At 43.8% G+C, this 15,840-nt stretch overlaps 1 protein-coding gene across 6 annotated transcripts in view; it reads left to right on the plus strand.

The window, feature by feature from the left end:
• Positions 1-320: 320 nt before the first annotated feature.
• CHCHD6 (coiled-coil-helix-coiled-coil-helix domain containing 6) overlaps positions 321-15,840 on the plus strand; it is a 250,194-nt gene continuing 234,674 nt past the window's right edge. For 3 of the 6 annotated variants that reach the window (XR_006891462.1, XM_046681054.1, XM_046681069.1), the window contains exon 1: positions 321-481. Coding sequence is in view for 2 of the 6 variants with exons in the window: in XM_046681054.1 (XP_046537010.1) it covers positions 395-481 (87 nt within the window). In the remaining 4 variants the exon portion in view is untranslated. The other 3 variants (XM_046681079.1, XM_046681089.1, XM_046681096.1) reach the window with 3 other exon arrangements.

Below are 15,840 nucleotides of genomic sequence, written 5' to 3' on the forward strand. Positions count from 1 at the left end.
TTTAACTCCCAAGAAGGGACCCACGTTTGGTCCGGTAACAGGGTTTCCAGAGTGAGCATTCACCACCTCTGCTCTGCTCCTTAGCCTACCACTCCAGGCTCTCTGCCCGTACCCACTCTCAGCTTCCCTCCAACGCTTCCCACAGCTCAGGCACCACGCCTCCCCGCGATCCCTGGTTCTTAAAGGGCAGCTGGGCTGGTGAGACTACAACTCCCACAATGCCCCGCGGGCCCACGCCACATGATTGGCTGAGCCTCCAGTGGCGGCCAATAAGGAGCGGCTTTGTTGGCTTGTGTCCCTGCACCCCCGGCAAGCGCAGGGCGCGCAGGGAGCCGCCGCTGGGCGTCTGCCTGTGTTCCTGAGCCAGTTGGCTTCCTTTTGCCCGCCTCTTGCCATGGGCAGCACGGAGAGCAGCGAGGGCCGCAGGGTGTCCTTCGGCATGGATGAGGAGGAGCGGGTCCGGGTGCTGCAGGGCATCCGGGTGAGCGGGCCGCCGGCGGGCGCGACCAGCGAGCACGGCCTGGGCCGGCGGGCGGCGGGCGCGGAGGCCGGGCCGGTGAGGGAGGTGCGGGTCGGAGAGCGGGCGGTCTCGCCCGTGAGTCCTCCCGACTCCCTGGTGGCGAGCGGCTGTCCCTCCGCCGTGTAGAAGAGGGAGGTGAGGCTCGGAGATGCCTGGGGTCCCCGGCCGCTAGTGGTCCCCGGCAGGTTTCACCACCACCCTGGCATCAGGTTGGCCTCGGGGAGAAGGAGTGGAGAACGGGACAGGTGGGGAGGCCATGTTCCAGCGCCAGGTGGCTTATCACAGACCTGAATTTGTCCCCCGCCCTAGTGCGCGCATCGTGTTCTGCGTACGGCGATGCTTCCAATCCTGGACACCTGCCACAGCCTCTCAACGCCGCAGCCAAGGGGCGCTTTGAAAGTCGTGAATCATCATATACCCGTCCCTCTGCTTACAACCCTCCACTGGATCCCCAGCTCCTTTAAACTGAAGAGGGACCGCCTTACCTTGTTTTACAAAGCTGTGCTGCCGACTTCTCTGACCACAGCTCATGCCAGTACCCTCACTCCCACTCCCCATCTATTCACTGGCCTCAGGACCTTCTTGTCTCTGCAAGTTGCCAGCTTGCTCCAAGCACAGAACCTCTGCATTCGCTGTTTGCTCTTGTCCAGCTTTTCTTATATCTAGCTCTTACCATTCTTGTTATAGTTGACATGTTATCTGAATAGCCTTCCTTGACCGCTCAGTCTAAAGGAGCTTCCCATCCCCACTGTCACACCTTTAATTTTTTTGTAGTACTCGTCACCATTTGAAACTTCTGTTGATAACAAGCTGGTCACTGTGTTTCCTACTACAGTGTAGCCTCCTTGAGACTCAAGCTCTTGTCTGGTTCCCGGCTCCAGCGCCGGAACCTAGGAGAACGATAAGAGCGGCTCACATGTGAGTGCTCAGTGGGAGCCATGAGTTGTGTTAAACTCTTTACAGGTATCCTCTCATTTTCCACAGCCCTATAAGTGAGGGAGATTTCTATTTGTCCATTTTACAGATAAGGTCAGCTGAGGCACTGAGATGAAGTAACTCATCCAAGGTCACCTAGGTAACAAGTGGGAGAGCTGGAATTGAAATAAGCCAAGTCCAGGACTTGCTTATTAAATGCTTCCTTTCCTCCACCTGTGCCTGGCACATAGTGGGTGCTTTGTGAATAATTGTTGAGTAATTAAATGGAGGAACCCAGTGAAACAGGGACCAAGGTTAAATGGAATGCACAGAGCTGGATGTAGGTGAATTAGTTAATTAGGGAGGTGACTCAGAAAAAGATATGAGGAGGTCTAACCTCAGGAAATGCTCATTAGCTGTGTAAGATAAGATTAGCAGCTTATCTTCTGAGTCTCAATCACCACATTTTTTTAAAAAATGGGAGGAGGGTGTGATAACCCTAGGTGCTGCCTGATGAGATGATGTGTGTGGAGGTGTTTAGAAAAAGTATAGATTATTTTGTGAGAGCCTCTATTCTTAGCACAGTACTTAGCCCATTTGGTGCTTGCTAGGTGTTATCTAGTCTTGACCTGGCTCTTGGCAAAGACAAAATAGGGAGGAGGTGGCTTGTGTTGGAGGGTTGAGAGGCAAGAGCCTGAATTGGCATTTAGGAAGACACCCTTGGCTCTGATTGGGTGCTCTCCCCCCTTTGTCACGTGATGTCCTGCTTTTGGGATGCTGGCAAGATAGGTCAGTTGGAGTCTTTTAGGTTGAGGGGAGAGTCCCTTTGAAGGTGACTTCCTCTAAGTTGACAGGAACATCATCTTTTTTGGGTGTATCAGACCAGGTGCATTTTATTTCTAGTTCTCTTAACAATTCTGCAAAGTATAAATTCTCTTTTAAGATGGAGAATGAGGCCTGGAGAGGTTAAGAAATTTGTCCGAAATGTTACCTCAGTAATTTCTGGGACTTTCGTCCAGACCTTTGTGTTCCAGCAACAGCCTTTTCTCATCACTCCAAGTTCCCATCCCCCAGTGACGTGCAAGGCAGCGTGAACTTTCTGTGACAGAGCTTCTACCTGGCCTGCAGGTGCTGGCGCCCACTTAGTTCTACCAGACACTATAAACTTGAGGGAGTTTTTCTGACTCACTGCTGGGCAAACTCATCAGAGAGAATAACTGCTTGTCTAGAGACACACAGTGGGTGGGCAGCCCCGTGCTCTGAGAGCCCCTTCCTTTCTTCCTTCCACCTGTGTGCCTGGTCTGAGAGGGAGAGCACAGAAAGGAGGTGATTGCAGTGAAGTGCTTTGGTGTAGGGGCTTTTTCTGCTAGCAAAGTTATTTGAAGGCTGAGGAGTCCACCATGTCTTTAGCCAGACAAGTGAAAAATCAGTAGAAAAGATCACTGAATGAACCAATGAGAAATTAGTTTAATAGAAGGTAGATGCCCAAGAAGAAAATGCCCCAGCTCCTTCAGAGAAAGTTAAATATTCTTAAAGACCACTTGTAATTAGTTCCCCCAGGCCTAGTCCTAGAAAGTGCTCTAATTCCCTTAAAATTAAATGCCATGGCCTTGCTAGTTTGCACATTTTTTTGCATAAATTTACGTATTGAGTCCAAACTCTAATTCCTTGGAAGGTAAAAGATATTTAATTAATGCAAAATGCTGTAATTATATTTAACTTCAGTTTTCAGAGCAAGCGTGTGTGAAATACATAAAGATTTCATTTCAACCAGTACCTTTAGCCTCATTCTCCAGTAAGAGAAGGTATACACATGGCAGTAATGTCCTGTGTATGTCCACTTTTCCTCTTCTCTGCCCCATGTAAGCATTCACAGCATCTGCTGAGGTGACGGATAAATGGCAGTCACGGGGGCAGTGCTTGGGCATACAGCTTCTCTGGCACTGGCATGTTTTGGGATTGTTTCTTGTGTGTCTTACCACATCCTCCTTGGTCCTCCCCTCAGCAGTGGTCCAGACTCGCATCACAGGTATAAAGGTGAGCAGCCTTGAGGGTGTAACAAGCTTGGGGACACAGCTAAAGCAGCAGGCTCGGGAAGTGACAGGGAGAGTAGGAGGGAGCCAAGCAGTTGGAAGGAGAAAAGGCTGGAGAAGTGTGAGGAGTCTGAATGCTGACAAGCAACCAACTTCAGCTGGAATACCAAAGTTGGCCAGTTACTTACCAGGCACTGGGCCGGGCCTTGCAGAGACAACAAGGGACAAAGCACAAGGTCCCTACCCCCACGGAGACCTCAGCCCAGGCCGGGGAAGCAGACAAAAAGAAAGAAAAAAGAGGCAAAAATAAAAAAGACCTGCAAGTGCTATGAAGGAAACAAAAAGCATGCAAAGAGTAATGGGCTACTTGTTGGTGGTGGGATGGTCGGATGCTGCCTCTGGGAGGAGGTGACATGGAAGATGTGCCTGAGCCAGCCATGGGAAGAGTGCACACATTTGCTCTGTGCTGCGTGTTCGAAGAGCACTGCCTCAGATATTCCGCATGCTGACCTTGTGAGATATTGTCTCCTCCTCAGAGGTGAGGAAACAGGTTCAAGGAGGTGAAGTAACCCAGGGTCACAGGGGGTTAGAGGTAGAGCTGGAAGCTCAGATGTCCCAACTCCATAGCCCATTTGCTTGGCAGCCACACAGGGTGGGATGTTGGAGAAAGTTGGCCGGGTGATGAGATTGGAGAGCTGGTGGGCGCTGACTGCCAGCCAGGGCTGTTTACTGGTTACCCTGGGGCCAACGTTGCAATTCTCAGATCAGGAGTAGAGCTTTGGAAAGATTTTATCTGATGATGGTGATTTTTCTGTTTTTTTTTTTTTAAATAGTTTTATTGAGATGTATTTTACATGTAAAATTCATCAATTTCAGTGATCTGTTAGCAAATTTACAGAGTTGAGCAACTGTCATCACAGTCGGATTTTAGCACATTTACAGGAATTAAAAACATCTCTTGTGCCTATATGCAGTCACTATTCCCACTCCCAGCTCACCACTAATCCTTCTGCCTTCTCTGGGCGTTTCATGTAAATATACTCATACATCTTATATGTTTGGCTCCTTTCACTTAGCATAATGTTTTTGGTATTGGTTCATTGATGTTGTAGCATGTATCAGTAGTTTGTTCCTTTTTATTACTGAATAGTATCTCATTGTATGGATATACTAATTTTGTTTATCCAGTCCCCAGTTGATGGACATCCGAATTGTTTCCAGTTCTTGACTATTATGAATAATGCTGCTATGAACATTTGCATACCAGTTTTTTGCAGGCATATGTTTTCATTTCTCTTGGATAGATACCTAAGAAGTAGAATTGCTGGGTTATTCTGTTTATGAATTTGGTGAGTTGTTAGGTTTCACTTTTTAAGAAACTGTCAGACTGCTCTAAAATGGCTGTACCATTTTATGTTCCCACCAGCAGTATATGAGGGGTTCAGTTTCTCCATATCCTCACCAACACTTGTTATTGTTTGTCTTTTTGACTATAGCAATTCTAGTGGGTGTGAAATGGTATCCTTGTGCTTTGAAGTTGCATTTCCCTAGGAACTAATCATGTTGAACATCTTTTCATATGCTTATTTGCCATCTATATATTTTCTTTGGTGAAATGTGTATTCAGATCTTTTGTCCCCTTTTAATAAGGTTGTCTTTATTATTGAGTTATAAGATCTCTTTATGCTGGTTATAAGCCCTTTATCATATTATGATCTGCAGATATTTTCTCCTAATATGTGGCTTCTCTTTTCATTTTCTTAGTGGTGTCTTTGAAGTGCAAACATTTGTAATTTTGATGAAGTTTAGTTTTATCAATTTTTTTCTTTTATTGATTGTGCTTTTGGTGTCATATCTCAAGAAATCTTTGCCTAACCCAAGGTTATAGAGATTTTCTCCTGTGTTTTCTTCTAAGGGTTTTATAGTTTTGGCTTTTATATTTAGGTCTATGATCCATTTTGAGTTAATTTTTGTGTATGTTGTGAGGCAAGGCTCTAAATCAGGGTTGGCAAAGTTTTTCTGTAAATGACCAGATAGTAAATACTTTCTGCTCTGCTTACCAGAAGGTCTTTATCACTACTACTCAACTTTGTCACTGTAGAGTTAAAGCAGACATAGGCAATATGTAAGCAAGTGGATGTGGCTATGTTCCAATAAAACTTTATTTATAAAATTAAGTACTGGATTGGATTTGGCTTGAGCACTAGAGTTTGTTGAACCCTGATCTAAATCCATCCTGTTTTCATGGAATATCTATTTTTTCCAAACCCAGTTGTTGAAAAGACTATCCTTTCCCCATTGAATTAATTGGGACCTTTGTGAACATTAGTTGACCATAAACATAAGTGTTTATTTCTGGACTCTCAATTCTTTGAAAGTTCCATTGATCTGTATGCTGTACGTCTATCTTTATGCCAGTACAACACTGTCATGATCGTTGCAGCTTTGTAGTAAGTTTCAAAATTGGGGAGTATAAGGTCTCCAATTTTTTTTTTAAAGATTGTTTTGGCTCTTCTGAGTCCTTTGTACTTCCATTTACATTTTAGGATCAGTTTGTCAACTTCTGTAAAGAACCCTATTGGGGTTTTGATGGGGTTTGTATTGAATCTATAGATTTCTTGGGAGAGCATTGCTGTATTTAACAATGTGGAGTCTTCTAATCTCTGAATATGAAATCTCTGTATTTATTTGGATTTTTTAAACATTTTCTCAGCAATGTTTTATACTTTCAGTATACAAGTCTTGCATTTTTTCATTAAATTTATTCCCAAGTCTTTTATTATTTTTGAATTATGAATGGAATTGTTTTCTTAATTTCATTTTTGTATTCTTCATTGCTAATATAAAGAAATACAATTGACTTTTGTATATTGCTTTTGTATACTTCAACCTTGCTGAACTCATTTATTAGTTCTATTAAGTTTTTGTGTGTGGATTCCTTAGGATTTTATACAGATAAGATCATGCTGTCTGCAAATAAAGACACATTTGTTTACTTCTTCCTTTCCAATCTGAATGACCTTTCTTTTTTTTTCTTGCCTTATTGCATTGGCTAGAATCTCTAGTACAACATTGAATAGAAAGTGAATGTCCTTGCTTTGCTTTTGAACTTACAGAGAAAATGTTCAATTTCCCACCATTAAGTATGTTAGCTGTAGTTTTTTCATAGTTGCCTTTTATCAGATTGATGACTTTATTTTTTAATATTCTCCATCACCCCTTCCTCTCTGCCCTTATATCCTGTTTTTCTTTTGTAAGCTCCTGGAGTGCAGAGACTCTCTTATTTGTTACAGTCTGGCTCGTTAGTATGTGCACGTTGGATTGCATGCTTGGGTTAATGAATTGGCAATCTTTCTTTTAGCCAAGCTGGTGATCTCTGGCAGCTGTGTGTGAGAATCTTACACTTCTGCTTCTTACTCTTCAAGGCTTTAATACAAACCTGTTCCATATGTATGCAGAAAACTTCCTTTTTCACCTTGCTGTTGTCCAGCAATATACTTCTCGAATATTTCAGCGGGAACATCAGTGTTCCTTATCATACTTTTTACATTACATCCTTCATGTTAGTTGACTGTTTAGAGTTAGTGTGGTGAACAAAAGATCTCAGAAAACCTGGACTTGAGTCCTGACACTCAAAGGGATAAGTTTCTCTTCTTATTTGCAAGATGGAGGTATGTGGCAGCACCTCTGTACACCTGTTTAGTGTAGGGAGCTTGAAGGGGCTGGGTCACAAGTCCTCACCATTCTTCCCCAGCTTTAATGCTCCACCTGCCTGGCCATTTGGGTGAGTGCAGTTGGTGGGGCCATAACAGGAAATGCCAGCTTAGAAAGCCAAGTAACAGAGGGCCAAGTTCTCTACAGCTTTCTAGTGAATGGCATTTGGGGACCTGGGTGTCAAGTCCAGCACACATTGCTGGCACACACCGTGTGCCAGTCCTGGGCTAGGTGCTTTCTCAGGTGTTATTCTCTTTGATGGTCCCCAAACATCGCATCTTCTGACACATGATGAGATATCAGAAAATGAAATGGAGCCAGTTCTGCAGGGAAGTAGAGTACTTTAGGTCTCTCTGCGTTCCCCCTCAGCTGCTGAGGAGTAGAGAGTCATCCTGAAGACGGGATGGTACGAAGACCCAGGCAGCTGTGTGTGGACTCTCCCTTGGTGCCGTCCATTCATCTGGCTCAGGGGTTCCCAGATTCACTGTGTGGGAGGAGGACAGTAAAGGGCTGGCTGCACAACCACGCTGTACTTTAGGGGCAGATTTAGCAACTTGCAAAGGTTATGTGAACATCCTTTAAATTTTCTCTTAATCCTACTATGGTGTAATCAGTAATAAAATGTAAATGATGTGAGAGTTAAGGTGATTTCCACCTTGCCTTCTCACTTTAGAATATAACCCTCATATAGATGAAATTCCATTGTAATATCCCCTAACTATGTCACAGTGTAGTGTTGAAGATCTTTCTATGTAAAGGATAAATCTACAAAGTAGTGTAAATATAAGGATAGCGGTTAGCAGTAGCTCCTACTAAGTTCTTCTGGCTTGGTCCCTCATTTGGGAGGTAAAGATGCTGCCCTAAAAGGCCTCTTTGGTCCCTCGGTGTCCAGTGCTGCCTTTTCTGTCTCTCGGAGGGAGGTTGCTGCATGCTCTGCTGCAACAGCTCTGGTTTCCGGGATCTAGCCTGCAGTCTCTGCCGTTTCTCTGTGGCTGGTAGAGGCTTCAGAATGTTTCCTAGTTCAGCCCTTCTTTCCCTTCTGCACCCTGTCCCTTGCCATTCTCTTTCATCCTTATTCGTGAGCTGAGGATTTCTGGGTTCTTAATAGCCAACCCAGAGCTGTGCCGAACGTGGCTGGCCATGTCTCCTCGCGTGTCCCATGGGCGCATGTAATTCACTGCATCCAGTGGAACTCACCCCTGTCCCCTCCTCTGCCTCCCTAGAAATCACTGTTGTTTCTTATTTGTGAATGGCTCCATACAGACAGTCCCTCAGCCAGAAAGCTGGATCCTGCATTCCCTTTTTTCTCTACATTTAATGACAAATCTTGAGTTTTCCGTTCCAACCATTTCTCTGTTTTATCCTCTCTTCTTTATCCTCACTAACACTTTATCTCAGTTCAGGCCCATTCTGTCTTCCCCTTGACCGTCTGATAAATTGTTCTTTCTCCCAATAGGCTTGCCTCCCACAAATCTATACCTCCTGTTGCTAGCAGAGTAATTTTTTTTAAAAGGTAAATTTTACTTTTGAACAGGCTTCAGGCAAATGGTAATAGAATTGTGACAGTTCACAAGGAGGTGCATCTCCTTTCCACCTTGTTTGTCAGTCCTGCTCTGAGGCAGCCCTGTTATTAGCTTGTCGTGTCAGTGATTGTTAAGAGTTAAAGCTGATTGTGTCACTCCCTTACTTCACATCCTTACATGCTTCTAGTTGCCTCTAAGTTCAAGGCAGATTCCCAGGCTTGGCTCACGAGGCCCTCTGTGTGCTGCTGATGCCACTTTCTGCCTGTCACTGTGCACCCTGGCAGGGACGATGCCTGGTCCAGTTGTAACTAAGCTGTTTCATGCCCTGCGCCTGTGATCTGTTCTCCTCTGTCTGCAGTATCTTGTCTCCCTCTGACTAGCTAAATTTCTCTTCATCCTCAGGACCAATTCAAGTGTTACCATCTGAAGGGTGCCTTCTGTCATGTCTGTCCCCCACCCGTTGATGGTCACTGTCCTGGGTCTTGAAGACTCTGCTCACATCACAGTGCTTACTTCTCTGGGCCGAGATGATCTCTTCCTCACTTACTCCCTTACTTCCCCACAAGTGGGAGCCATGTCTCTTCAACTCTGTCCCTAGCATCTAGCCCAGAGCTGGACACAGGTCAGCAAAATCCTTGTTGGACAGAATTTTAAGCCACTGGCTCAGTTTTTCTTGCCCCTAAGCATGAGTCCAGAAACTTTGTGGTATTAATTAGTTTGAAATTAATTGCCAACACTTAAAAGTTGAAGCCTTTACATAAATTCAATTTTTAGCATTTTTGGGACAAAAAATCGAAAGTCTGATCCACATACCCATATGGTGACACTTTCTTGGAGTTATGAGGTAGTTGACCTCTTTAGGGGGCATATGCTCTCACCACTGTCCCCACCACTTTCTTCTTGCACTGTTTTTTGTCACCTACCAGGACCATTTTATTCATTTTTGTCACTTGCCTGACCCTGTGGCCATCTGTGTAGCCATGCTCAGGAGGTCCCCAAGGGCTCTTCTTGTTCTTACATTCTGGGATTTAAGTCTGTGGTAAGCAGCCGGTGGACCTAATTTCAGCTCATGGAAAACTGAAGGACTAGTGAACAGAATCTCCAAGGCAACAGCCTGAGGCATGGAGAGGAATCTCTTTAGAGTCACAGGGTTGCGCAGTGCCTCTGTGGGGTTTGGCGTGTCCAGGCACTGTGAGTTGCTGACAGACCTGACTCCCTGCAAACTGGTTCTTCTGGAAACTGCCCTGGGTGCTCAGGCTGATTGGAGCAACCCTAGGCCCAGCTGGGAGAGAGCAGTGAGCTGCAGTTTATCTCCTGGCATCCACTGGGTCCTCAGAAAATGTTGCACTGAGTGGCTGTGCAGGCCTTGCTCCCTGCTGGCTCAGCGTGTAACCTTGGGCAAGCTGCTTCTCTGTACCAAACCTTCTCCATCCTTACATGAGGAAGAGGATGCCTTTGCTGCCTGTAAGCAAGCTGATGCTGTGAACTCATTTGTGAACATCAAAGCATTCGTTAATGGAAAGAATAATGCTTAGGAGGCTGCCTCCACATTGCTGCTTCTCAAACGTGTCTAGATGAGTAACATTTTAAGGCTAAAAAGTGCTAATTTTCATGTCGACATTCTCTTAATTTAAGTAGGCTGTCTGTTTTATGAGTGCATACATGCTCTCCCTCCACCCCTTACTCTGGGGTTCAATTTTGTTGTTAATGCTGTCGAGTCAATTATGTCTCCTAGCGCCCCTGTGGAAAGCAGAGCAGAACACCACCCCATCTGTTTGCACCATCCTCTCATCTTTCAGTGCTGTATCGGACAATGCTGCACTGCTATTCATAGGATTTTCATGGCCCATTTTTTCAGAAGTGGGTGGCCAGGTCCTTCTTCCTAGTCTGTCTTAGTCTGGAAGCTTTGCTCACACCTGTCCATCATGGGTGACCCTGCAGGTATTTGAAATCCTGGTGGCACAGTTTTCAGCATCACAGCAACACACAGCCACCACAGTATGACTGACAGATGTATGGTGGGATTCCCTAACTGGGAAATGATCCTGAGCTGTGCAGTGAGAACACTGAATCTTAATCATTAGACTACCAGGGCTGGCTCCAGGTTCAATAGAGTACCATAAGTGGGGAGAAATGGGACTTGCAAACATTTTATTTTTTCTTGAATTGGCCTTTAAAAGGACATGGTTGTTGGTCACCCCAGAGAGGCTCTGTGTTACTGCCTTTACTGTGTGAGGGTCACTGTCAGGTGACCAGGGCTTGAATCTGAGTCTTGGCCCCAGCACTTCAGACTTCCTGTGATGTGGGGCGAGTTGTTTCACCTCCTGCCTTTGATTTCTTCATCTGTAAAATGGGAATGCACCTAGCTCAGAGCCTTGTGTAGGGGATGAAGACAATTCCTCTACCCTCTAGGTCCTTCTGGCTGGTCTACGAATTAAGTTGACATAAGACACACTAACAGGAGAAAGTCAAACAAAGCTTTATAACATGTATACGTGGGCGAAACTGAGGAAACTGAGGAACTTGCCAGAATGGCCAAGGGTGCCACCTTAAATATCATCTTCAGCTAAAGACAAAAGAGGATATTGGGGGTAATGGTTTGGGACTTCAAAGGGGAAGAAGGTCAAATTTTCTTTCAGAGTCTTTTGTTCTTAAAAATAATCAAGGCAGAGACACATTTTGGATGGCCAATTCTGATCCCCCACAGTCCTACCTCTGAAGCTTTAAGAAGTTTCATAGTCCAGAACCTGAGTTGGTAGATTGTTCCATCTCACTGAACATATTTCTTAGTCCTGATAATCAGTTAAATTCATTTCAGGAGGCAGGGATGCAGGTGGGCTCCCAAAGTTAGGCCTATATCATGTAAGCAAGCAATCAGGTATTTAATAAGAAGATTTCTATGGAAACAAAACGAAAAGCAAGGTTAATGGTTGGAGCAAATTATAAGCCAATTTCTGAGTCCAGAGGACAGTCAGTCAAGATTTCTAGATGTCGGGGTCAAAGCATCTTTTGCAGTTTGAAATGTCTCAGATGATGTCATCATGTGTTCAGGTATCTTTTGAGAGGCTTACACAGTAACAAGCATGCTATTGTAATGATCTCCCTTAAGTTTATATTGAATTGTCCCGCTTTGGTTTGCAGGGCTTTAGGAAAAAGTGTGGTTTCATTTCTCAGTGATTTCAAATGAAAATGATGGGAAAAAAATTGAAATGTTAGTTTGGAGATTTATAGCCAGATATTCCAGGAAACTAGAAGAGTTCAGGATCCAGTCCAGTTTATAGGTAGAAAACAAAACTCTCGAAGACAATTTACAGAACTAGAATCTAATATCCACAAATGTGTACTATATTTTTATTACTGAAACATAATTTTTCTCTCTAAAATCACCTTCATTTTTCCCAAAGATAGCCAAATTAAGACTAACTGGTTTGTATAGTAGCTCTAGTTTTAATAAGCTTGGCCCAATTATTTACATAAGAGCAGCAAGAATAGCACTTGATCATATAGGCTCTTCTATTTATTTATTTTTTTAATTTTTTTTTTTAAAGATTGGCACCTGAGCTAACAACTGTTGCCAATCTTTTTTTTTTCTTTCTTCTCCCGAAAGCCCCCCAGTACATAGTTGTATATTCTAATTGTAGATCCTTCTGGCCCTGCTATGTGGGCCGCTGCCTCATCATGGCCTGATGAGTGGTGCTATGTCCACGCCTGGGATCGAAACAGGTGAAACCTTGGGCCACCGAAGCAGAGTGTGTGAACTTAACCACTCAACCATGGGGTTGGCCCCGATATAAGGCTCTTTTTATTTTTATTTTTAAAGATCGGCACCTGAGCTAACAACTGTTGCCAATCTTCTTTTTTTCCCCCTGCTTTTTCTCTCCAAATCCCCCCAGTACATAGTTGTGTATTTTAGTTATGGGTCCTCATGAGCGGTGCCATGTCAGTACCTAGGATCCAAACCAGTGAAACTCTGGGCTGCTGAAGCAGAGTGTGTGAACTTACTCACTCAGCCATGGGGCCAGCCTTGATATAGTCTCTTTTAAATCTGCTTTCCTGGAACTTTTTTTTTTGAGGAAGATTAGCCCTGAGCTAACTACTGCCAATCCTCCTCTTTTTGCTGAGGAAGACTGGCCTTGAGCTAACACCCCTGTCCATCTTCCTCTACTTTATATGTGGGATGCCTACCACAGCATGGCTTTTTGCCAAGCGGTGCCATGTCCACACCCGGGATATGAACCGGTGAACCCCAGGCTGCCAAGAAGCGGAATGTGCGAACTTAACTGCTGCGCCACCAGGCCAGCCCCTGCTGGAACTTTTTATAATGAAACTCAGATAGAAATGTAAAAGCCTCTTGAGGCCAGGAAAGCCAAACCAATGACTTGTCATCAGAATAGGCCTGTAACACCTACAGATTTGGGTGAATTCTTCTCTTCTTGAGGTCCCCAAAATATTTTGAGGTTCCAGGCACTTCCCAGTTAAGTGACCTTCCATACTTACCTGGTAAATTTTCTGGGAACCCTGTAAACGAGGTAGTAAGCCAGTATTTCCAAGTGGCTTTATTTCATAAAATCTAATCTTTATTTCTCAATAACTGTCTGGTCATATCTGAGTTTATGCCAGTTTCTCTCAAATATGACATCCCACTCAAAGCTTTGGTAATATAAACAATATTTTCAATTGTGTCCTCTTTTAAGGAGAACAGATTCTTATGCAAATAACTATATTGCCATGAAAACAATACTCACTAAGAGTTTTCAAATTCTGGTGGGATCAGATAGGGAGAAAAAGATAAATCCTTCAATTCTGTTTACAAAAGTGTAATTTAGCAAATTGTTTTGTCATAGTTACCTTAAGAGGAAAGAGAAAGAAGTTTCCTTAAATCTGAATAAAAAAAAATGGCAATATTTTGTGGTTGGCCCCATGCCCAAGTGGTTAAAGTTCTGCATGCTCTGCTTCAGCAGCCCTGGTTTGTGGGTTTGGGTCCCAGGCATGGACCTACTCCACGCATCAGCCATGCTGTGGAGGCATCCCACGTACAAAATAGAGTAAGACTGGTACAGATGTTAGCTCAGGGCTAATCTTCCTCAAGCCAAAAAAAAAAAAAAAAAAAGAAGAAGAAGAAGAAGAAGAAGAAGAAGAAGAAGATTGGCAATGGATGTTAGCTCAGGGTGAATCTTCTTCATCAAAAAAATTTTTTTAACAAAAACATCATAAAAATTAAAATCATCCTCATCAGTTCATTTAGCAGCATGTAATCAACTGTTGACCTTGATCTTTGTTTTTTTGAGGAAGATTAACCCTGAGCTAACATCTGCTGCCAACCTTCCTCTTTTTGCTGAGGAAGTCTGGCCTTGAGCTAACATCCGTGCCCATCTTCCTCTACTTTATATGTGGGATGACTGCCACAGCATGGCTTGACAAGCAGTGCACATGTCCACACCTGGGATCTGAACCAGCAAACCCCAGGCTGCTGAAGTGGAATGTGTGAACTTAACTGCTGCACCCCCAGGGCCAGCCCCTTGACCTTGATCTTTTGTTAGCAGCTTCATGAAGTTGTCGGTTTCTCTGTTAGAGTTCTGTAATTTGTTTTACTCAGGTCAGTTTTATGATCTGAAAGTTTGTCAGAAACCTATACTTCAGAGTGTCAGAGTCCTTTCCATGAATTTCTTTTGAAGGTGAAACATTTGCAAAAGCATCAGAATAAAACAATAACTCTCTATAAATGATAAAAGACTTAAAATGACAGTCAACAAACTTGATTATTTCTGTGACATACAACACTAAAATAACAACTAGAATTATGACTGATAACCAGGACAGATCAGAATTTTAGGAATGTTATATAAGTCTTAAAACACGTACATCAATAACATTTACCAACATAATATCATAGGCCCCTACAAAAGTGCTTAGTTGTCTATTTAACCATGGATAACAATCTTTAACCATTTAAAATTTTTCAAGTGAATGCAGAGAATTAAATGGCTGTAAGAAAAAACCTTAGCACCTGTGATTAAAGACCTGATAAAAACAATAAAGGACATTTATTTTGATAAAACATAAAATCCCTACCCTTCTGATAGACTACTCAAAGAAAATGTTTCATAGTCATTTTTGTCAAGAGAAGACTAAATTTCAAGAAAATTATCCTTTTAGAGCAGTGGCATCAGCATCATAGTGCAGTGAGCTCTCCTTGTAAACTCTCCCCTCAAAGATACAACAAAAAGGACATTCATATTCCAACAGAAGACATCCATGCAACACAAAAGACGTTTGAGAGACCCATGCTGCCATATGTCAGAAGGTGGAGGTGCTGGAGCCTCCCCACTGAAGAAGTGGAACAAGGTAAGAGAACGCTTCTCTTCCTCATGGAAGGACAGTGACCTGGGACTGCACACAGCCTCTGGGAGGAAAGCAGGGAGAGAGTGACAGCCCTCCATGGGAACGCCATAGATCTCCAAGGTCACTCACAACCCAGGGAAAGTCACCCACAGAGGTGACTAGCTATCACAGGGGTGTCTTCATCAAGCCAATATCCCAGGAGAGCAGATAGGGCAAGGCAAGAGGTCCCTGAGATCATGCAGGAGAGAGAAAGCACCCCTCCCTCCTCCCAAATGCCCCAGCCTAGCACCTGGGAGCTGTCCTGCAAATCCCAGCAGGCTCAGAATATGCAGTTCTTGACCCCCTTCCAGTGGCAACAGGTGGAAACTGATCAAATACCACCACAATGTGGAAACACAAATCCATGCCCTTTAGCAGTATGAAAAAAAAAATATTAAATCCCCAGACCGGAAGGAAAATGACAAGCACCAGCAATCAATGCTGAAGACACAGAAATCTGTAACCTAAATGACAGAGAATTCCAAATAGCTAACGTTAAAAAACTCAACGAGTTAAAAGAGAATGTGGATAAACAATTCAATGAGTTCAGGAGCTACTTCACAAAAGAGATTGAAACTATAGAGAAGAACCAATCAGAAATACTGAAGATGAAAAACACAATGGATGAGACAAAGCAGAATATGGATTCCCTGGACAATAGAGCTGATATCATGGAGGAGCGAATCAGCAACATTGAGGACAGAAATATAGAAATGCTTCAGATGGAGGAGGAGAGAGGACTAAGACTAAAAAG

This window comes from Equus quagga, chromosome 1, assembly GCF_021613505.1.
Source record: "Equus quagga isolate Etosha38 chromosome 1, UCLA_HA_Equagga_1.0, whole genome shotgun sequence".
Taxonomy (NCBI): Eukaryota; Metazoa; Chordata; class Mammalia; order Perissodactyla; family Equidae; genus Equus; species Equus quagga.